The 22,860-nt window shown below is 46.9% G+C and overlaps 1 protein-coding gene across 1 annotated transcript; it reads left to right on the forward strand.

The window, feature by feature from the left end:
- The first annotated feature begins 7,254 nt into the window (after nucleotides 1-7,254).
- LOC139381323 (uncharacterized) lies at nucleotides 7,255-8,957 on the forward strand. Its single transcript, XM_071124774.1, has 3 exons — nucleotides 7,255-7,258; nucleotides 7,987-8,444; nucleotides 8,535-8,957. Exons 1-3 carry the CDS (start codon nucleotides 7,255-7,257, stop codon nucleotides 8,955-8,957), a joined length of 885 nt encoding a protein of 294 aa, XP_070980875.1.
- Nucleotides 8,958-22,860: the final 13,903 nt, after the last annotated feature.

The raw sequence follows: 22,860 nt of genomic DNA on the forward strand, positions 1-22,860 counted from the left end.
GGGGGTACTGGTACAGAGTCAATGTGGAGGCTATATACAGGGGGTACTGGTACAGAGTCAATGTGGAGGCTATATACAGGGGGTACCGGTACAGAGTCAATGTGGAGGCTATATACAGGGGGTACTGGTACAGAGTCAATGTGGAGGCTATATACAGGGGGTACTGGTACAGAGTCAATGTGGAGGCTATATACAGGGGGTACTGGTACAGAGTCAATGTGGAGGCTATATGGAGGGGGTACCGGTACAGAGTCAATGTGGAGGCTATATACAGGGGGTACTGGTACAGAGTCAATGTGGAGGCTATATACAGGGGGTACTGGTACAGAGTCAATGTGGAGGCTATATACAGGGGGTACTGGTACAGAGTCAATGTGGAGGCTATATACAGGGGGTACTGGTACAGAGTCAATGTGGAGGCTATATAGAGGGGGTACTGGTACAGAGTCAATGTGGAGGCTACATACAGGGGGTACCGGTACAGAGTCAATGTGGAGGCTATATACAGGGGGTACTGGTACAGAGTCAATGTGGAGGCTATATACAGGGGGTACCGGTACAGAGTCAATGTGGAGGCTATATACAGGGGGTACTGGTACAGAGTCAATGTGGAGGCTATATACAGGGGGTACCGGTACAGAGTCAATGTGGAGGCTATATACAGGGGATACCGGTACAGAGTCAATGTGGAGGCTATATACAGGGGGTACCGGTACAGAGTCGATGTGGAGATTATATACAGGGGGTACTGGTACAGAGTCAATGTGGAGGCTATATACAGGGGGTACTGGTACAGAGTCAATGTGGAGGCTATATACAGGGGGTTCTGGTACAGAGTCAATGTGGAGGCTATATACAGGGGGTACTGGTACAGGGTCAATGTGGAGGCTATATACAGGGGGTACCGGTACAGAGTCAATGTGGAGGCTATATACAGGGGGTACTGGTACAGAGTCAATGTGGAGGCTATATACAGGGGGTACTGGTACAGAGTCAATGTGGAGGCTATATACAGGGGGTACCGGTACAGAGTCAATGTGGAGGCTATATACAGGGGGTACTGGTACAGAGTCAATGTGGAGGCTATATACAGGGGGTACCGGTACAGAGTCAATGTGGAGGCTATATACAGGGGGTACCGGTACAGAGTCAATGTGGAGGCTATATACAGGGGGTACTGGTACAGAGTCAATGTGGAGGCTATATACAGGGGGTACCGGTACAGAGTCAATGTGGAGGCTATATACAGGGGGTACCGGTACAGAGTCAATGTGGAGGCTATATACAGGGGGTACCGGTACAGAGTCAATGTGGAGGCTATATACAGGGGGTACCGGTACAGAGTCAATGTGGAGGCTATATACAGGGCGTACCGGTACAGAGTCAATGTGGAGGCTATATACAGGGGGTACCGGTACAGAGTCAATGTGGAGGCTATATACAGGGGATACCGGTACAGAGTCAATGTGGAGGCTATATACAGGGGGTACCGGTACAGAGTCAATGTGGAGGCTATATACAGGGGGTACTGGTACAGAGTCAATGTGGAGGCTATATACAGGGGGTACCGGTACAGAGTCAATGTGGAGGCTATATACAGGGGGTACCGGTACAGAGTCAATGTGGAGGCTATATACAGGGGGTACCGGTAAAGAGTTAATGTGGAGGCTATATACAGGGGGTACCGGTACAGAGTCAATGTGGAGGCTATATACAGGGGGTACCGGTACAGAGTCAATGTGGAGACTATATACAGGGGGTACCGGTACAGAGTCAATGTGGAGACTATATACAGGGGGTACCGGTACAGAGTCAATGTGGAGGCTATATACAGGGGGCACTGGTACAGAGTCAATGTGGAGGCTATATACAGGGGGTGCCGGTACAGAGTCAATGTGGAGGCTAAAAACAGGGGGTACCGGTACAGAGTCAATGTGGAGACTATATACAGCGGGTACTGGTACAGAGTCAATGTGGAGGCTATATACAGGGGGTACCGGTACAGAGTCAATGTGGAGGCTATATACAGGGGGTACTGGTACAGAGTCAATGTGGAGGCTATATACAGGGGGTACCGGTACAGAGTCAATGTGGAGGCTATATACAGGGGGTACTGGTACAGAGTCAATGTGGAGGCTATATACAGGGGGTACCGGTACAGAGTCAATGTGGAAGCTATATACAGGGGGTACCGGTACAGAGTCAATGTGGAGGCTATATACAGGGGGTACCAGCACAGAGTCAATGTGGAGGCTATATACAGGGGGTACCGGTACAGAGTCAATGTGGAGACTATATACAGGGGGTACCGGTACAGATTCAATGTTGAGGCTATATACAGGGGGTACCGGTACAGAGTCAATGTGAAGGCTATATACAGGGGGTACCGGTACAGAGTCAATGTGGAGGCTATATACAGGGGGCACTGGTACAGAGTCAATGTGGGAGCTATATACAGGGGTACCAGTACAGAGTCAATGTGGAGACTATATACAGGGGGTACCGGTACAGAGTCAATGTGGAAGCTAAATACAGGGGGTACCGGTACAGAGTCAATGTGAAGACTATATACAGGGGGTACCGGTACAGAGTCAATGTGAAGAATATATACAGGGGGTACCGGTACAGAGTCAATGTGGAGGCTATATACAGGGTGTACCGGTACAGAGTCAATGTGGAGACTATATACAGGGGGTACCAGTAGAGAGTCAATGTGGAGGCTACATACAGGGGGTACTGGTACAGAGTCAATGTGGAGGCTATATACAAGGGGTACCGGTACAGAGTCAATGTGGAGGCTCTATACAGGGGGTACCGGTACAGAGTCAATGTGGAGGCTATATACAGGGGGTACTGGTACAGAGTCAATGTGGAGACTATATACAGGGGGTACTGGTACAGAGTCAATGTGGAGGCTATATACAGGGGGTACCGGTACAGAGTCGATGTGGAGATTATATACAGGGGGTACTGGTACAGAGTCAATGTGGAGGCTATATACAGGGGGTACCGGTACAGAGTCAATGTGGAGGCTATATACAGGGGGTACTGGTACAGAGTCAATGTGGAGGCTATATACAGGGGGTACTGGTACAGAGTCAATGTGGAGGCTATATACAGGGGGTACCGGTACAGAGTCAATGTGGAGGCTATATACAGGGGGTACTGGTACAGAGTCAATGTGGAGGCTATATACAGGGGGTACCGGTACAGAGTCAATGTGGAGGCTATATACAGGGGGTACCGGTACAGAGTCAATGTGAAGAATATATACAGGGGGTACCGGTACAGAGTCAATGTGGAGGCTATATACAGGGTGTACCGGTACAGAGTCAATGTGGAGACTATATACAGGGGGTACCAGCACAGAGTCAATGTGGAGGCTATATACAGGGGGTACCGGTACAGAGTCAATGTGGAGACTATATACAGGGGGTACCGGTACAGATTCAATGTTGAGGCTATATACAGGGGGTACCGGTACAGAGTCAATGTGGAGGCTATATACAGGGGGTACCGGTACAGAGTCAATGTGGAGGCTATATACAGGGGGACCGGTACAGAGTCAATGTGGAAGCTAAATACAGGGGGTACCGGTACAGAGTCAATGTGAAGACTATATACAGGGGGTACCGGTACAGAGTCAATGTGAAGAATATATACAGGGGGTACCGGTACAGAGTCAATGTGGAGGCTATATACAGGGTGTACCGGTACAGAGTCAATGTGGAGACTATATACAGGGGGTACCAGTAGAGAGTCAATGTGGAGGCTACATACAGGGGGTACTGGTACAGAGTCAATGTGGAGGCTATATACAAGGGGTACCGGTACAGAGTCAATGTGGAGGCTCTATACAGGGGGTACCGGTACAGAGTCAATGTGGAGGCTATATACAGGGGGTACTGGTACAGAGTCAATGTGGAGACTATATACAGGGGGTACCGGTACAGAGTCAATGTGGAGGCTATATACAGGGGGTACCAGTACAGAGTCAATGTGGAGACTATATACAGGGGGTACCGGTACAGAGTCAATGTGGAAGCTAAATACAGGGGGTACCGGTACAGAGTCAATGTGAAGACTATATACAGGGGGTACCGGTACAGAGTCAATGTGAAGACTATATACAGGGGGTACCGGTACAGAGTCAATGTGGAGGCTATATACAGGGTGTACCGGTACAGAGTCAATGTGGAGACTATATACAGGGGGTACCAGTACAGAGTCAATGTGGAGGCTACATACAGTGGGTACTGGTACAGAGTCAATGTGGAGGCTATATACAAGGGGTACTGGTACAGAGTCAATGTGGAGGCTCTATACAGGGGGTACCGGTACAGAGTCAATGTGGAGGCTATATACAGGGGGTACCGGTACAGAGTCAATGTGGAGGCTATATACAGGGGGTACCGGTACAGAGTCAATGTGGAGGCTATATACAGGGGGTACTAGCACAGAGTCAATGTGGAGGCTATATACAGGGGGTACCGGTACAGAGTCAATGTGGAGACTATATACAGGGGGTACCGGTACAGAGTCAATGTGGAGACTATATACAGGGGGTACCGGTACAGAGTCAATGTGTAGGCTATATACACGGGGTACCGGTACAGAGTCAATGTGAAGGCTATATACAGGGGGTACCGGTACAGAGTCAATGTGGAGGCTATAAACAGGGGGTACCGGTACAGAGTCAATGTGGAGGCTATATTCGGCGGGTACCGGTACAGAGTCAATGTGGAGGCTATATACAGGGGGTACCAGTACAGAGTCAATGTGGAGGCTATATACAGGGGGTACCGGTACAGAGTCAATGTGGAGGCTATATACAGGGGGTACTGGTACAGAGTCAATGTGGAGGCTATATACAGGGGGTACCGGTACAGAGTCAATGTGGAGGCTATATACAGGGGGTACTGGTACAGAGTCAATGTGGAGGCTATATACAGGGGGTACCAGTACAGAGTCAATGTGGAAGCTATATACAGGGGGTACCGGTACAGAGTCAATGTGGAGGCTATATACAGGGGGTACCAGCACAGAGTCAATGTGGAGGCTATATACAGGGGGTACCGGTACAGAGTCAATGTGGAGACTATATACAGGGGGAACCGGTACAGAGTCAATGTGGAGGCTATATACAGGGGGTACCGGTACAGAGTCAATGTGGAGGCTATATACAGGGGGCACTGGTACAGAGTCAATGTGGGAGCTATATACAGGGGTACCAGTACAGAGTCAATGTGGAGACTATATACAGGGGGTACCGGTACAGAGTCAATGTGGAAGCTAAATACAGGGGGTACCGGTACAGAGTCAATGTGAAGACTATATACAGGGGGTACCGGTACAGAGTCAATGTGAAGACTATATACAGGGGGTACCGGTACAGAGTCAATGTGGAGGCTATATACAGGGTGTACCGGTACAGAGTCAATGTGGAGACTATATACAGGGGGTACCGGTACAAAGTCAATGTGGAGGCTATATACAGGGGGTACCGGTACAGAGTCAATGTGGAGGCTATATACAAGGGGTACTGGTACAGAGTCAATGTGGAGGCTCTATACAGGGGGTACCGGTACAGAGTCAATGTGGAGGCTATATACAGGGGGTACCGGTACAGAGTCAATGTGGAGGCTATATACAGGGGGTACCGGTACAGAGTCAATGTGGAGGCTATATACAGGGGGTACCAGCACAGAGTCAATGTGGAGGCTATATACAGGGGGTACCGGTACAGAGTCAATGTGGAGGCTATATACAGGGGGTACCGGTACAGAGTCAATGTGGAGGCTATATACAGGGGGTACCGGTACAGAGTCAATGTGGAGGCTATATACAGGGGTACCAGTACAGAGTCAATGTGGAGGCTATATACAGGGGGTACCGGTACAGAGTCAATGTGGAGGCTATATACAGGGGGTACCAGTACAGAGTCAATGTGGAGGCTATATACAGGGGGTACCGGTACATAGTCAGTAGGACTCCTCAGTAGGACTCCTCAACAGGACTCCTCAACAGGACTCCTCAACAGGACTCCTCAACAGGACTCCTCAATAGGTCTCCTCAGTAGCGCTAATCAGCAGGTCTCCTCAGCAGGTCTCCTCAGTAGGTCTCCTCAGCAGTACTCCTCAGTAGGACTCCTCAGTAGGACTCCTCAACAGGACTCCTCAACCGGGCTCCTCAGTAGGACTCCTCAACAGGACTCCTCAACAGGTCTCCTCAGTAGGACTCCTCAGTAGGACTTCTCAGTAGGATTCCTCAACAGGACTCCCCAACAGGACTCCTCTGTGTTTTCAGGCCGCTGGTCTCTATGTGACTGAGTATGATATCGGGTCCTAGCTAGCTGCTACATGTACATTATCCTCTGTGTTTTCAGGCCACTGGTCTCTATGTGACTGAGTATGATATCGGGTCCTAGCTAGCTGCTACATGTACATTAGTGTGAATAAGCTGCTCCAGCCCCGTGGGGAACAGGTTTTAAAATGTGCTGGCATTTATCAGGACCTCTATCAGCTGCACGGGACACACACACACACACACACACACGCTCGCAGCGAGAGCCCCTGGTCTGGAGAGGCGTTATCTGAAACAATCAGCCATTAGGCCTCTTTAATAAGCCCTTCATGTTGGAGACCGTTAGAGCTACACAGCCCTCATAGAGGATGCCCAGGTCAAGTGGTGATGTTAGGGCTTCAGATCAGAGATGCTCCCCTGACCTGCCTGGGTCTGGTGCTCTCCTCCTCCCTCCTCCTCTCTCTCACCCTCCTCTCCTCCTCTCTCTCTCCTCTCCTCTCCCTCCCCATCCTCCTCTCCTCTCCTATCCTCTTCTCCACTCTTCCTCCTATCCTCTCCTCCTCTCTCTCTCCTCTTCTCTTCCTCTACTCCTCTACTCCTCTCCTCCTCTCCTCCTCCCCTCCTCCCCTCTATCCTCTCCTCCTCACCTCCTCTCCCTCCTCTCCTCCTCTCCTCCTCTCCTCCTCACCTCCTCTTTCCTCTCCTCTCCTCTCCTCTCCTCTCCTCTCCTCCTCTCCTCAACTCCACTCATCTCATCTCATCTCATCTCCTCCTCTCTCCTCCTCTCCTCTCCTCTCTCCTCCTCTCTCCTCCTCTCCTCTCGTCCTTTCCTCTTCTGATGTTCTATTTAAGCCATAGATTAACAATCAGCACACCTCTCCTGTGCTGATGTTTCATTTCTCAATCAAAGTTTCTACAGACAGGTAGCCTATTGAATAACATCATTTTAATATGCGTAAAATGCATCGTCCAATCACAAAGTCTGACTATGCCCACACATACCTGCACATGTCTCTATTTTAATACCCTCAAACACCAAAAACATTTATTTATGTTTAATACCCTCAAACACCAAAAACATTGATTTATGTTTAATACCCTCAAACAACAAATAAATGTCTCTATTTTAATACCCTCAAACACCAAAAACATTGATTTATGTTTAATACCCTCAAACAACAAATAAATGTCTCTATTTTAATACCCTCAAACACCAAAAACATGTATTTATGTTTAATACCCTCAAACACCAAAAACATTTATTTATGTTTAATACCCTCAAACAACAAATAAATGTGTTTTTGTTTAATACCCTCAAACACCAAATAAGGCCGACCTCATTTCAAAATAGACTATCAGCCATTAGGCCTCTTTAATAAGCCCTTCATGTTGGAGATCGTTAGAGCTACACAGCCCTCATAGAGGATGCCCAGGTCAAGTGGTGATGTTAGGGCTTCAGATCAGAGATGCTCCCCTGACTTGCCTGGGTCTGGTGCTCTCCTCCTCCCTCCTCCTCTCTCTCACCCTCCTCTCCTCCTCTCTCTCTCCTCTCCTCTCCCTCCCCATCCTCCTCTCCTCTCCTATCCTCTTCTCCACTCTTCCTCCTATCCTCAGTGAGAGGGGAAACTCAGCGAGAAAGGGCGGGGTGAACTCGCAGAGTTCCCCCCGCCCCCTCTCGCCGAGTTCCCCCCGCCCCCTCTCGCCGAGTTCCCCCAGCCCCCTCTCGCCGAGTTCCCCCTCTCGCTGAGTTCCCCCTGCCCCCTCTCGCCGAGTTCCCCCCGCCCCCTCTCGCCGAGTTCCCCCTGCCCCCTCTCGCCGAGTTCCCCCCGCCCCCTCTCGCCGAGTTCCCCCCGCCCCCTCTCGCCGAGTTCCACCCGCCCCCTCTCGCCGAGTTCCCCCCGCCCCCTCTCGCCGAGTTCCCCCAGCCCCCTCTCGCCGAGTTCCCCCTCTCGCTGAGTTCCCCCTGCCCCCTCTCGCCGAGTTCCCCCCGCCCCCTCTCGCCGAGTTCCCCCCGCCCCCTCTCGCCGAGTTCCCCCAGCCCCCTCTCGCCGAGTTCCCCCTCTCGCCGAGTTCCCCCCGCCCCCTCTCGCCGAGTTCCCCCTGCCCCCTCTGGCCGAGTTCCCCCCGCCCCCTCTCGCCGAGTTCGCCCTATCCCCATTCGCTGAGTTTCCCCTGCCCCCTCTCGCCGAGTTCCCCCCGCCCCCTCTCGCCGAGTTCCCCCTCTCGCCGAGTTCCCCCTGCCCCCTCTCGCCGAGTTCCCCCCGCCCCCTCTCGCCGAGTTCCCCCCGCCTACTCTCGCCGAGTTCCCCCCGCCCCCTCTCGCCGAGTTCCCCCCGCCCCCTCTCGCCGAGTTCCCCCCGCCCCACTCGCCGAGTTCCCCCCGCCCCCTCTCGCCGAGTTCCCCCCGCCCCCTCTCGCCGAGTTCCCCCCGCCCCCTCTCGCCGAGTTCCCCCCGCCCCCCTCTCGCCGAGTTCCCCCCGCCCCCTCTCGCCGAGTTCCCCCCGCCCCCTCTCGCAGAGTTCCCCCCGCCCCCTCTCGCCGAGTTCCCCCCGCCCCCTCTCGCCGAGTTCCCCCCGCCCCCTCTCGCCAGTTCCCCCCGCCCCCCTCTCGCCGAGTTCCCCCCGCCCCCTCTGGCTGAGGTGTTCCATGACTGAAACCTTCTCCATATCACACACTGCTTTGATGATCAATACTTCAACATGCTATGAGGATGGTCCATGCTTCCAGTCTGTACATAGACGGATTCCTTTGTCTAGAGTCAATAGACAGGTAGGAGAGGCAATATGACAATCTGGTTATCCAGGTTAAAAGAAGGCTGGCCGAGGTGAGACTCAGCCCTGTTCTATTACTACCAACCAAATGAAGAAGGATACCTGTGTTTAGGTGAGACTCAGCCCTGTTCTATTACTACCAACCTAATGAAGAAGGATACCTGTGTTTAGGTGAGACTCAGCCCTGTTCTATTACTACCAACCTAATGAAGAAGGATACCTGTGTTTAGGTGAGACTCAGCCCTGTTCTATTACTACCAACCTAATGAAGAAGGATACCTGTGTTTAGGTGAGACTCAGCCCTGTTCTATTACTACCAACCTAATGAAGAAGGATACATGTGTTTAGGTGAGACTCAGCCCTGTTCTATTACTACCAACCTAATGAAGAAGGATACCTGTGTTTAGGTGAGACTCAGCCCTGTTCTATTACTACCAACCTAATGAAGAAGGATACCTGTGTTTAGCTGAGACTCAGCCCTGTTCTATTACTACCAACCTAATGAAGAAGGATACCTGTGTTTAGGTGAGACTCAGCCCTGTTCTATTACTACCAACCTAATGAAGAAGGATACATGTGTTTAGGTGAGACTCAGCCCTGTTCTATTACTACCAACCTAATGAAGAAGGATACCTGTGTTTAGGTGAGACTCAGCCCTGTTCTATTACTACCAACCTAATGAAGAAGGATACCTGTGTTTAGGTGAGACTCAGCCCTGTTCTATTACTACCAACCTAATGAAGAAGGATACCTGTGTTTAGGTGAGACTCAGTCCTATTTATTTATTTAGTGCAGATTTTAGATGAATTCCAAATTCTGATCGTTTGCACTCTTATTGGCTCATGATCTGATTTAGTGGCAAAAGATCAGAATTGGTCTGTCTGTGTAAATGCTGCCTTACTGACATGAATTGACTTCAAGAGGCCCCCTAAAACACTGAAAAAATCAGGGTTTGTTTCAGTTTCCTTTACCATTATTTAAGTCAGTTAAAAACAAGTTCTAACTTACAATGACGGCCTAGGAACAGAGCCTTGTTCAGAACGACAGATTTTTACCTTATTAACTCGGGGAGTCGATCTGGCAACCTTTCGGTGACTAGTCCAACGCTCTAACCACTAGGTTACCTGCCGCCCCTACCATCAAAAGGTAGGTGCCAGTCTATATATCACGTTGTTCACAGACGCTCAAACAAAGTTTAACATTACAACACAATACAGTTTATCACATAATAAATTCTCTTTGAAACACTTACTGCAAACAGAAGAAGAAGAAGAACACATTGAAGGTGCCATGTAGCCAAGATAAGGAAACAGGAAATACAAGAAATACTCAGTCAGTAAATTATTTTAGACCAAAAAATATATATAAAACATTTAAATAAATAAATATAAAAATTAAAATGGGAATTTGTCTCATTGTGCTTTGTGTTCTATTAAAATGGGAAAAAAAGCTCATCATTCCCTGATCGGAGACTCGGTTTATTAGCAGAAACTCCATCCATTTGTAAATAGTCCAGCTAACTTCCTCTTTCTTCTCAGCAAGAGGAATGGCGTGAGATTCTTCCTCCCTGTTTCATTGGGTGAAATGAAAGAAAGACGCGGCGTGCTGGTGTGATTCCATCCTCAGATCAGCAGAGGAACATGTCTGCCTCCAACATGGCACCCTAATCCCTATGTAGTGCACTACTTTTGACCAGAGTCCTATGGTCCCCTATGGTTAAAAGTAGTGCACTATAAAGGGAATAGGGAGCCATTTGGGACACGGATCATGTAGGACTCGCATGCAGAACACCACCCAGCCCGTCAGGAAATGAAACGACTTCCTAATTAGTTTCCTAAATCTATCTTGTCATCAGCACTACTTTTGACTAATCCCATTTATTTGGGGGGGGGGGGGGGGGTAATGATCACATGCACAGCGTATTTGTCGACCCCCTCCCCGCTACCACCCCAGCATCAACATTCATACACAGGCATACCCCCCCCTGCTCTCTCCCCAGCCCCCCCTCACCAACATTCGTACACAGGCATACCCCCTGCTCTCTCCCCAGCCCCCCTCTCCACTGACAATCTCTCCTCTTAAAGCAGAGTTATATTATCCCAGCCTCTAATTATCTAATTAAACAGGGAAGTCAGTAGCGTGTCCTGGCTTTGAAGTTCTGCTGACGGCCAGGGTAGGATTGAAATAGACCTGCCCTCCTCACAGTTTACACCTCAGTCCTGCTGCTATGGTGGGGCAGCCGGAGTCCAGGCTTGATCAAAAGCTGCCTACGCAGGACTGGAGGAAGGACAGGGGAGGGAGGCCAAGGGAGGTAGAGGGAGGTAGGAGGAGGCAGAGGGAGGCGTGGGGGAGAGGAGGCGGGGGGAGGCGTGGGGGAGAGGAGGCAGAGGGAGGCGTGGGGGAGAGGAGGCGGGGGGTGCAGCAGGGTCCCCTACTGCTGGCCTGCTCTGATGATAAAGGTCAGCCCAAACCGTGCAGTTGGGGCCTGTGGTTTAACTTGCTTTTTGTTTTTAGGCCTCCCTCAAAGTCCAAGGTGGCCCCACTTTGGCTGTGTTCACACAGGCAGCCCAATTCTATTTTATTCACTAATTGGGCTTTTGACCAATCAGATCAGCTATGAAAAATATCTGATGTGAACATCTCTTCTATGATTGGTCAAAGCACTGTTGAGGATTCATTTCCCTGTTTTCATTCCAACGGGTCTTATTGGAATGATACCAGGGAAATCACCCCATCAACCCCTGGCCAGCTGGCTGTCCCTGTGTTGAACTGCCACTCTTCATGGGGAAGAAGATAGGAAGACAAGGTACAGCCTGCATTATCTCTTCATGGGGAAGAAGATAGGAAGACAAGGTACAGCCTGCATTATCTCTTCATGGGGAAGAAGATAGGAAGACAAGGTACAGGCTGCATTATCTCTTCATGGGCAAGAAGATATGAAGACAAGGTACAGTCTGCATTATCTCTTCATGGGGAAGAAGATATGAAGACAAGGTACAGGCTGCATTATCTCTTCATGGGGAAGAAGATAGGAAGACAAGGTACAGTCTGCATTATCTCTTCATGGGGAAGAAGATAGGAAGACAAGGTACAGGCTGCATTATCTCTTCATGGGGAAGAAGATATGAAGACAAGGTACAGCCTGCATTATCTCTTCATGGGGAAGAAGATATGAAGACAAGGCACAGCCTGCATTATCTCTTCGTGGGGACGCAGATAGGAAGACAAGGTACAGCCTGCATTATCTCTTCATGGGGAAGAAGATAGGAAGACAAGGTACAGTCTGCATTATCTCTTCATGGGGACGCAGATAGGAAGACAAGGTACAGCCTGCATTATCTCTTCATGGGGAAGAATAGAGGAAGACTTTAGGTTCAGTCTGCATTATCTTCCTGGGCCATGGTTATGCCGAGGTGGACATGAGCTCCCTGAGGTAGAAGAGCAGGGCAGGAAGGTGTGTGTGTTTGGGGACAGAGAAAGAGACAAGGTAAGGAAAAGTGGCCCGACTGACTAGATGTCAGTAACTTTGTGGAACAAATAAAGACCACGGACAAGCTAGGAAGACTAGGAAAGATGAAGGAACTTGTGTCAGCCTGTTCAAGACTAGGAAAGATGAAGGAACTCGTGTCAGCCTGTTCAAGACGAGCTCCCCCATCTCCTAGATATTCAAATTAGTCCACTTAATAAGCTCCAAATGAGTTCACTGGACATCTGTGTATTTGTGATCTAGCTGTGGAAGCAGTCAGAGGTGTGGACTGCATTTGGAGTGGTATGTAATGCTGGTCTCAGTCATTCTCTCCTCAACAGCCTCCTGTGTCCCAACAGTGGAATCATGTAGTCAAGACAAGCATGCAGGAGAGTAGAAGAGAGGAGAGCCCTCTGATGGGATGGAGAGGGCCTGAGCTCCCGGATGGGGCCTCCGCGGGGCCACTACAGGGCCGAAGGAACATGTCCCTGGCTCTCCCTGGTTCTCCCTGGACAGGCATAATGACTTAATCTGGATTTAAGCCGCGTTGCACAGCTCTCTTTCTCTCTCCCTCCCCTTTTTTTCCTCTCTCTCTCGCTCTCTCTCTCTCTCCTTCTCTCTCTCTCTCTCTCTCTCTCTCTCTCTCTCTCTCTCTCTCCTTCTCTCTCTCTCCTCTCTCTCTCTCTCTCCCTCTCTCTCTCTCTCTCTCTCTCTCTCTCTCTCTCACTCTCTCCCCCTCCCGTTTCCCTCCCTCTCTCTCTCTCTCTCTCTCTCTCTCTCTCTCTCTCTCTCTCTCTCTCTCTCCCTTCACCAGGTGATCAGAGCACGGGGACCTGGGCCCGCACCGGACTCATTCCACCTCACAATAGAGAGAAGAAGAATAGGAACAGTGGCCCCCTGTGCCCCAACCGGTCTCCCTCTCTCTCTCTCTCTCTCTCTAGTCTCTCCTCTCTCTCTCCTCTCTGTCTCTCCCTCTCTCTCTCTCCTCTCTCTCTCTCTCTCTCTCTCTCTTTAGTCTCTCTAGTCTCTCCTCTCACTCCCACTTGAGAACCTCCCACCATGGCTACAGAGACATAGTAATTTGGACCTCATCATATCTGTTTCTAAACCAGCAGGCCAGAGCTCTCTGTCTCTCTGGACTCTCCTCTCCTCTCCTTCATTCAGCTGAGGACGTTTTGGACGGTATTCATCAGAGACACATTGACTTCTGGGAAGGCTCCACTTAAATACGTCTCACTACATTTATGAATGTATGATTATATAATGCTACTTTAGACAGGGTTTTACTTAAGGCAGGGATAATTTTGAAATGGAAATGTGCCCTAAAACCAGAGAGGCCAAAGGTGAAAGGTGAAAGGTCGGAGGGGGTTCGGCTCATCTTGGCTCGGCCCAGGCAGCCAATCGAAAGATCCCACTCCCCCAACAAAAACAGGCAGCACAGCCCTTAAACTGTCTGTGACTGAAATACTTACCAGAAAGCTCATCAAAATCAGGACATACTCATCTATATTTCATGTTTTACTTGTTCTCCTTTCTCACTTTGCTGCCGCTGCTCTCTCTCTTTCTCTCTCTCTCTCTCCCTCTCCCTCTCCATCTCTCTCTCTCTCTCTCTCTCTCTCTCTCTCTCTCTCTCTCTCTCTCTCTCTCTCTCTCTCTCTCTCTCTCTCTCTCTCTCTCTCTCTCTCTCTCTCTCTCTCTCTCTCTCTCTCTCTCTCTCTCTCTCTCTCTCTCTCTCTCTCTCTCTCTGATCTCAGAATACAAAGTGCTCGTACTACAGTAAAGCCAGAGTTCACTTCAATATAAGTGAAGTGGTCAAAAAAACATAACGGGAGAAACTTCCTCTTCCGCGTTTGAATTATAAAGCTTTATAGAACTGTCGTGAGTTTACGTTGTCTTGGATTTCAATTCATTTTCAAGTCATTTTCAACTCATTTTCAATTCATTTTCAATTCATTTTCAATTCATGTTCAATTCATTTTCAATTCATTTTCAATTCATGTTCAACTCATTTTCAATTCATTTTCAATTCATTTTCAATTCATTTTCAATTCATTTTCAATTGCAATCATTGCAGGTCATTGTTTTATAAAACTTATCACATTCGCAATGTTGAATAACCTTCCATTGATCCACAAAGGCAACAGTCAACGTTGTTTCCACGTCATTTCAATCCCCCACCCTCGAAAAAAAAACATCTATGTGATGACATTGAATCAAGGTGGAAAGAGGTCATCAACATACAGTAAGGTCATTTCTTGTCTTTGTTCACTTAACTTTTAACCTAAAATCCAATGACATGGAGACATTTACTGTTGATTTCACGTTGAATTCACGTTAGTTGAACGACCCAAACGGATGTAAAAACTAGACGTTGATCTGATGTCTTGTGTCCAGTGGGATAGCTCTACGTAGTAGAGAGGGGAAGGAGTACAGTAGAGGCAGCCTTCCGATTGGTTCAGCAAAACTGTCTTTCCACCCGTCAGCCAATAAAACACAGTAGGCGTCACCAACCCCGTTCTCCAATCAAAACTAAACAAAACAAAAAACATTGATGGACAGTTTGAAGCCTTCCATGTGCAGTCGACAAGTGTTCTTCATAAGGAGAGCTGACTTCTGTCATGGTCCCAGGAAGAGCCTTAAACACAGAGACACACAGCCTCATGTAACTGTTCTGTTAGAGACAGTCTAACTCTGGTACCAAGGCTTCCCTTCACTCAGTATCAGTCCTGTGTGTTGGTCCGTGTATCAGTCCTGTCTGTTGGTGGATGGTCTGTGTATCAGTCCTGTCTGTTGGTCTGTGTATCAGTCCTGTCTGTTGGTGGATGGTCTGTGTATCAGTCCTGTCTGTTGGTCTGTGTAGGTCTGTGTATATATGTATCTTACAAAACAACTGCGAAAAAACACGTGTCAATAATCACATGATATTTTACATTAAAAAATCACGTAAAAAATGCAACACTAATTTTGAAGTCGCAGGCAGGTGACCTCATTGTGACCATGACCAACCATGACCAACCATGACCAACCATGACCAACCATGACCAACCATGACCGACTCATGTCACGTGACCATGACCAACCATGACCAACCATGACCAACCATGACCAACCAAGACCAACCATGACCGACTCATGTCACGTGACCATGACCAACCATGACCAACCATGACCAACCATGACCGACTCATGTCACGTGACCATGACCAACCATGACCCACTCATGTCACGTGACCATGACCAACTCATGTCACGTGACCATGACCAATCATGACCGACTCATGTCACGTGACCATGACCAATCATGACCGACTCAGGTCACGTGACCATGACCAACCATGACCCACTCATGTCACGTGACCATGACCAACCATGACCCACTCATGTCACGTGACCATGACCAACCATGACCGACTCATGTCACGTGACCATGACCAACCATGACCGACTCATGTCACGTGACCATGACCAATCATGACCGACTCATGTCACGTGATCATGACCAACCATGACCGACTCATGTCACGTGACCATGACCAACCATGACCGACTCATGTCACGTGACCATGACCAACCATGACCGACTCATGTCACGTGACCATGACCAACCATGACCAACCATGTCACGTGACCATGACCAACCATGACCGACTCATGTCACGTGACCATGACCAACCATGACTGACTCATGTCACGTGACCATGACCAACCATGAACGACTCATGTCACGTGACCATGACCAACCATGACCGACTCATGTCACGTGACCATGACCAACCATGACCGACTCATGTCACGTGACCATGACCAACCATGACCGACTCATGTCACGTGACCATGACCAACCATGACCGACTCATGTCACGTGACCATGACCAACCATGACCGACTCATGTCACGTGACCATGACCAACCATGACCGACTCATGTCACGTGACCATGACCAACCATGACCGACTCATGTCACGTGACCATGACCAACCATGACCGACTCATGTCACGTGACCATGACCAACCATGACCGACTCATGTCACGTGACCATGACCAACCATGACCGGCTCATGTCACGTGACCATGACCGACTCATGTCACGTGACCATGACCAACCATGCCCGACTCATGTCACGTGACCATGACCAACCATGCCCGACTCATGTCACGTGACCATGACCAACCATGCCCGACTCATGTCACGTGACCATGACCAACCATGACCGACTCATGTCACGTGACCATGACCAACCATGACCGACTCATGTCACGTGACCATGACCAACCATGACCGACTCATGTCACGTGACCATGACCAACCATGACCCACTCATATCACGTGACCATGACCAACCATGACCGACTCATGTCACGTGACCATGACCAACCATGACCGACTCATATCACGTGACCATGACCAACCATGACCGACTCATGTCACGTGACCATGACCAACCATGACCGACTCATGTCACGTGACCATGACCAACCATGACCGACTCACGTCACGTGACCATGACCAACCATGACCGACTCACGTCACGTGACCATGACCAACCATGACCGACTCACGTCACGTGACCATGACCAACCATGACCGACTCATGTCCTCTACATGTGCATGTTCACATTTAAATGTCAACTAGCTGTCAAAAGACACAACATCTAATCCAGTTTCACAGAATTTGCTGTGATTAATCATGATTTAATGGGAAATTCATGATTTGCTCAAATTGAGCCGTAATTTAAAAATGAAATAGAAAAAGCATTAGAACAATATTGCTGTTTTATATTTTGTCCAAAGTGATGGTTTGCAAAACCAAGTAGATTAATTAACACACTTTCTTTAACCTCAAAGTCAACTTGTTTTGACATCACATTGTTGTTTTAACACTGACATTGTTTAATTTACCACTTTAAACTTAACCTGAGTTGTTTAATCTACCACGTTAAACTTAACCTGAGTTAACGGATTAACACGGACATTGTTTAATTTACCACGTTAAACTTAACCTGAGTTAACGGATTAACACGGACATTGTTTAATTTACCACGTTAAACTTAACCTGAGTTAACGGATTAACACGGACATTGTTTAATTTATCACGTTAAACTTAACCTGATTTAACTGATTAACACTGACATTGTTTAATTTACCACGTTAAACTTAACCTTAGTTAACTGATTAACACTGACATTGTTTAATTTACCACGTTAAACTTAACCTGAGTTAACTGATTAACACGGACATTGTTTAATTTACCACGTTAAACTTAACCTGAGTTAACTGATTAACACTGACATTGTTTAATTTTAACACTTTAAACTTAACCTGAGTTAACGGATTAACACCTCAGGCGCATTGGTGCGGCTGGCTTCCGGGTTGGATGCGCGCTGTGTTAAGAAGCAGTGCGGCTGGTTGGGTTGTGTATCGGAGGACGCATGACATTCAACCTTTGTCTCTCCCGAGCCTGTACAGGAGTTGTAGCGATGAGACAAGATAGTAGCTACAACAACAATTGGATACCACGAAAATTGGGGAGAAAAAAAGAGTAAAAAAAAACAAAAAAAACACTGACATTGATCATTTTAACACATTAAACCAGATCATTGTGTAGCTAGTATCTCTGTTCTTTCACTGGGTGTCTTCCAATGCTCACTGGCCAACATGTGAACAAGAGAGGGAAAAGTCAGCTGTCCAACTGAATGTATTCAACTGAAATGTGTCTTCCGCATTTAACCCAACCCCTCTGAATCAGAGAGGTCAGGAGGAGCTGGCATAATCAGCAGCCACGTCTTTGGCACCCGGGGAACAGTGCAGTCCTGTCTCCTTGCTCAGGAGCAGAACAACAGACCTTGTCTGCTCGGGGATTCGATCCAGTAACCTTTCAGTAACACCGAACGCTCTAACCACCAGACTACCTGCAGCCCCCCCCCCCCCCCCCCCCCCCGCCCCCCCGAGGTGTATGTCTGCAGCAGCAACAATACTGAATGGATCGTTCAGAAATAATACGTATTTTTAACCTGTTTTGGAGATTTTTTTTGGAGGTTTTTGTTCGGAATTTCGAATGACTGACGTGCCCAAAGTAAACTGCCTGGTACTCATGCCCAGAAGCTATGGTATGCATATACTTGGTAGCATTGGATATAAAACACTCTGAAGTTTCGGAAACTGTTAACAACATGTCTGTGAGTATAACAGAACTGATATGGTAAGCAAAATCCTGAGGAAAATCCATACGGAAATGTATTTTTTAGGTCACAGGCCATTTCAGTGCTAGCCTATGGGAAACACAAATAGATAGGACCCAGATTGCAGTTCCTATGGCTTCCACTAGATGTCAACAGTCTTTAGAAAAGGTTTCAGGCTTGTTATTTGAAAAATGAGCAAGTAGTTGGAAGAACAAAAAGGTGTCTCTCAATAGAAAAGTAGCCTTGTTGGTATGTGAATGAGGTGCGTGCTCTTCGTTATTTATCTTCCCTATCGAGCATACTATTCTCCGTCTTAAATATTATCGTATATTTAGATATTAGAGTACCTGAGGATTAATTAGAAACATTGTTTGACTTGTTTGGACAAACTTTACAATTAACTTTTTGGATGCGTTTGTATGCGTGTTGAACGAGTGGATTACGGAGATCATTGGCGCCAACTAAACAGACTTGTTTGGATATAAAGAAGGACTTTATCGAACAAAACGATCATTCATTGTGTAGCTGGGACCCTTGGGATTGCAACCAGAGGAAGATCTTGAAAGGAAAGTGATTTATTTATTCGCTATTAGTGATTTTGTGACGCCTGTTCTGATTGAAAAAGTATTTTGATGTGGGGCGCTATCCTCAGATAATTGTATGGTATGCTTTCACTGTATGGCCTTTTTGAAATCTGACAACGCGGGTGGATTAACAAGAAGTTAAGCTTTTAAATGATGTATGACACTTGTATCTTCATGAATGTTTAATATTACGATTTTTGTATTTTGAATTCTGCAATTTTTGCTCTGCAATTTCACCGGATGTTGTCGTAGGTGGCTCGCTAGTGGTTCATGTGCCTAAAGAGGTTTTAACATACTTTAATTTTACTCCGGTAGGCTAAGTTATCTTTTTACAGAATGTCCTTACAGAATGTCTTTCCAGAATGTCTTTCCAGAATGTCTTTCCAGAATGTCTTTCCAGAATGTCTTTCCAGAATGACTTTCCAGAATGACTTTCCAGAATGTCTTTCCAGAATGTCTTTCCAGAATGACTTTCCAGAATGTCTTTCCAGAATGTCTTTCCAGAATGTCTTTCCAGAATGACTTTTCCAGAATGTCGTTCCAGAATGTCTTTACAGAATTAAAAATTACATATGTGGAAAAATTGCTTTTGATTTTTTTTACAATTTCACATGTAAATGTGAGATTTTCACGAGGATGTTTTTTTAACTTGTGAAACTGCACATTTCACAAGTTTAACTGCAATTCACATGTAAGGTAAAAACATGTACATGTGACAAGGTGGTGTTAACATGTATACTATAAACGTAATGAAAATATGGTGTCACGTGAAATTTAAGCTCAACATGTGAAAACAGCTATTTCACATTTGAAAATACGATTTTCACAAGTGAAACTGCAAATTTGACATGGTTTGTTTTTGTTGTTGTTGTAAAGGTGAAGTCACAGGCAGCAGCCCGGAACATTCTTGATCCTCCATCCGCCATGCTACATGTCCAGAAGATCTGGAACACATCGCGCACGTTGAAAACTCTACTCAGTTATACCCTAATTCACTCTACTTGCATTCCGTCAAGTTTAGTGAGAGGGTCCGTGTGGGTTCTGTTCTCGGAGAGACGGACATGACTAAAGCGGATTCAATTTGATTGGCTGTTGCGTGAGGAAACTGAAGTGAGACGTATTCCGTTTCAGAATACGAACTACAGGAGTTTTTCTGGTTGTGAGTGTTTTATCCTGCAGGTCATTTTTACAAGACTATGAGGGATAAACAGGGGAGGTAGGGTAGTCTAGTGGTTAGTGTGTTGGGCTGGTAACTAAAAGGTTGTAAGTTCGAATCCCCGAGCTGACAAGGTACAAATCTGTCATTCTGCCCCTGAACAAGGCAGTTAACCCACTGTTCCTAGGCCATCATTGAAAATAAGAATTTGTTCTTAACTGACTTGCCTAGTTTAATACATTTTATACAATCTAGTCTACTTTGACTAAACCTCCCCTTTTTATATTTTAATAATAATATATTTGTACAGTAATTCACAGATAAAGTTATAACATCAATTATATCAATACTATTTATTAATTTAGTATACATCCCTCCTCGTATTACTGTACCATTCAGCCTGTTCATCACATTCAGTGTGTGTCTGAAACACATCAGTATAGTTTTAACACAGCTTAACACTGCCCCCCTGTGGTTTTATGAATTATTACATTAGTTTCAAGTGTTACACAGTCTACGAGGTGGGTTTATCCAACATTATCACATGAGTCTATGAGGTGGGTTTATCCAACATTATCATATGAGTCTATGAGGGTTTATCAAACATTATCACATGAGTCTATGAGATGGGTTTATCCAACATTATCACATGAGTCTATGAGGGTTTATCAAACATTATCACATGAGTCTATGAGGTGGGTTTATCCAACATTATCATATGAGTCTATGAGGGTTTATCAAACATTATCACATGAGTCTATGAGGTGGGTTTATCCAACATTATCATATGAGTCTATGAGGGTTTATCAAACATTATCACATGAGTCTATGAGGTGGGTTTATCCAACATTATCATATGAGTCTATGATGGTTTATCAAACATTATCACATGAGTCTATAAGCTGGTTTATAACATTATAATAATCATTGGTCTATGAGGTAGGTTATAACATTATACTAATCATTGAGCTATGAGGTGGGTTTATAACATTATAATAATCATTGACCTATGAGGTGGGTTTATAACATTATTATAATCATTGACCTATGAGGTGGGTTTATAACATTATAATAATCATTGACCTATGAGGTGGGTTTATAACATTATAATAATCATTGACCTATGAGGTGGGTTTATAACATTATAATAATCATTGACCTATGAGGTGGGTTTATAACATTATAATAATCATTGACCTATGAGGTGGGTTTATAACATTATAATAATCATTGACCTATGAGGTGGGTTTATAACATTATATGGATTGACATGACAAAAGCAGATTCAATTTGATTGGCTGTTGCGTGCGATTTCAGGTGCGTTTGAGTTGTGTCCCGTAATCAGAAAAATTGTTTGAAACGATGTCACTTTCAACCCGTAACTGAAACTAAAATTGTGTGAACGTTGCGTTGTCTGACCTCAGCCTCGTTACACGAAGACAAAAACTGGCAACGTAGTGTAGATACCAACATCTCCCCCAACGTAGTGTAGATACCAACATCTCCCCCAAAATAGTGTAGATACCAACATCTCCCCCAACGTAGTGTAGATACCAACATCTCCCCCAACGTAGTGTAGATACCAACATCTCCCCCAACGTACTGTAGATACCAACATCTCCCCCAACGTAGTGTAGATACCAACATCTCCCCCAACATAGTGTAGATACCAACATCTCCCCCAACGTAGTGTAGATACCACCATCTCCCCCAACGTAGTGTAGATACCAACATCTCCCCCAACGTAGTGTAGATACCAACATCTCCCCCAACGTAGTGTAGATACCAACATCTCCCCCAACGTAGTGTAGATACCAACATCTCCCCCAACATAGTGTAGATACCAACATCTCCCCCAACGTAGTGTAGATAGCAACATCTCCCCCAACGTAGTGTAGATACCAACATCTCCCCCAACGTAGTATAGATACCAACATCTCCCCCAACGTAGTGTAGATACCAACATCTCCCCCAACGTAGTGTAGATACCAACATCTCCCCCAACGTACTGTAGATACCAACATCTCCCCCAACGTAGTGTAGATACCAACATCTCCCCCAACATAGTGTAGATACCAACATCTCCCCCAACGTAGTGTAGATACCACCATCTCCCCCAACGTAGTGTAGATACCAACATCTCCCCCAACGTAGTGTAGATACCAACATCTCCCCCAACGTAGTGTAGATACCAACATCTCCCCCAACGTAGTGTAGATACCAACATTTCCCCCAACATAGTGTAGATACCAACATCTCCCCCAATGTAGTGTAGATACCCAACGTAGTGTAGATACCAACATCTCCCCCAACGTAGTGTAGATACCAACATCTCCCCCAACGTAGTGTAGATACCAACATCTCCCCCAACGTAGTGTGGATACCAACATCTCCCCCAA

Source organism: Oncorhynchus clarkii, chromosome 23 (assembly GCF_045791955.1).
Source record: "Oncorhynchus clarkii lewisi isolate Uvic-CL-2024 chromosome 23, UVic_Ocla_1.0, whole genome shotgun sequence".
Lineage (NCBI taxonomy): Eukaryota > Metazoa > Chordata > Actinopteri > Salmoniformes > Salmonidae > Oncorhynchus > Oncorhynchus clarkii.

Excerpts from the sequence above, each read along its gene's own strand:
- LOC139381323 (XM_071124774.1), top strand. Across the intron at positions 8,445-8,534 it reads CCCCCGCCCCCTCTCGCCGA|TTCCCCCTGCCCCCTCTCGC; the intron begins GTTCGCCCTATC and ends CCTCTCGCCGAG.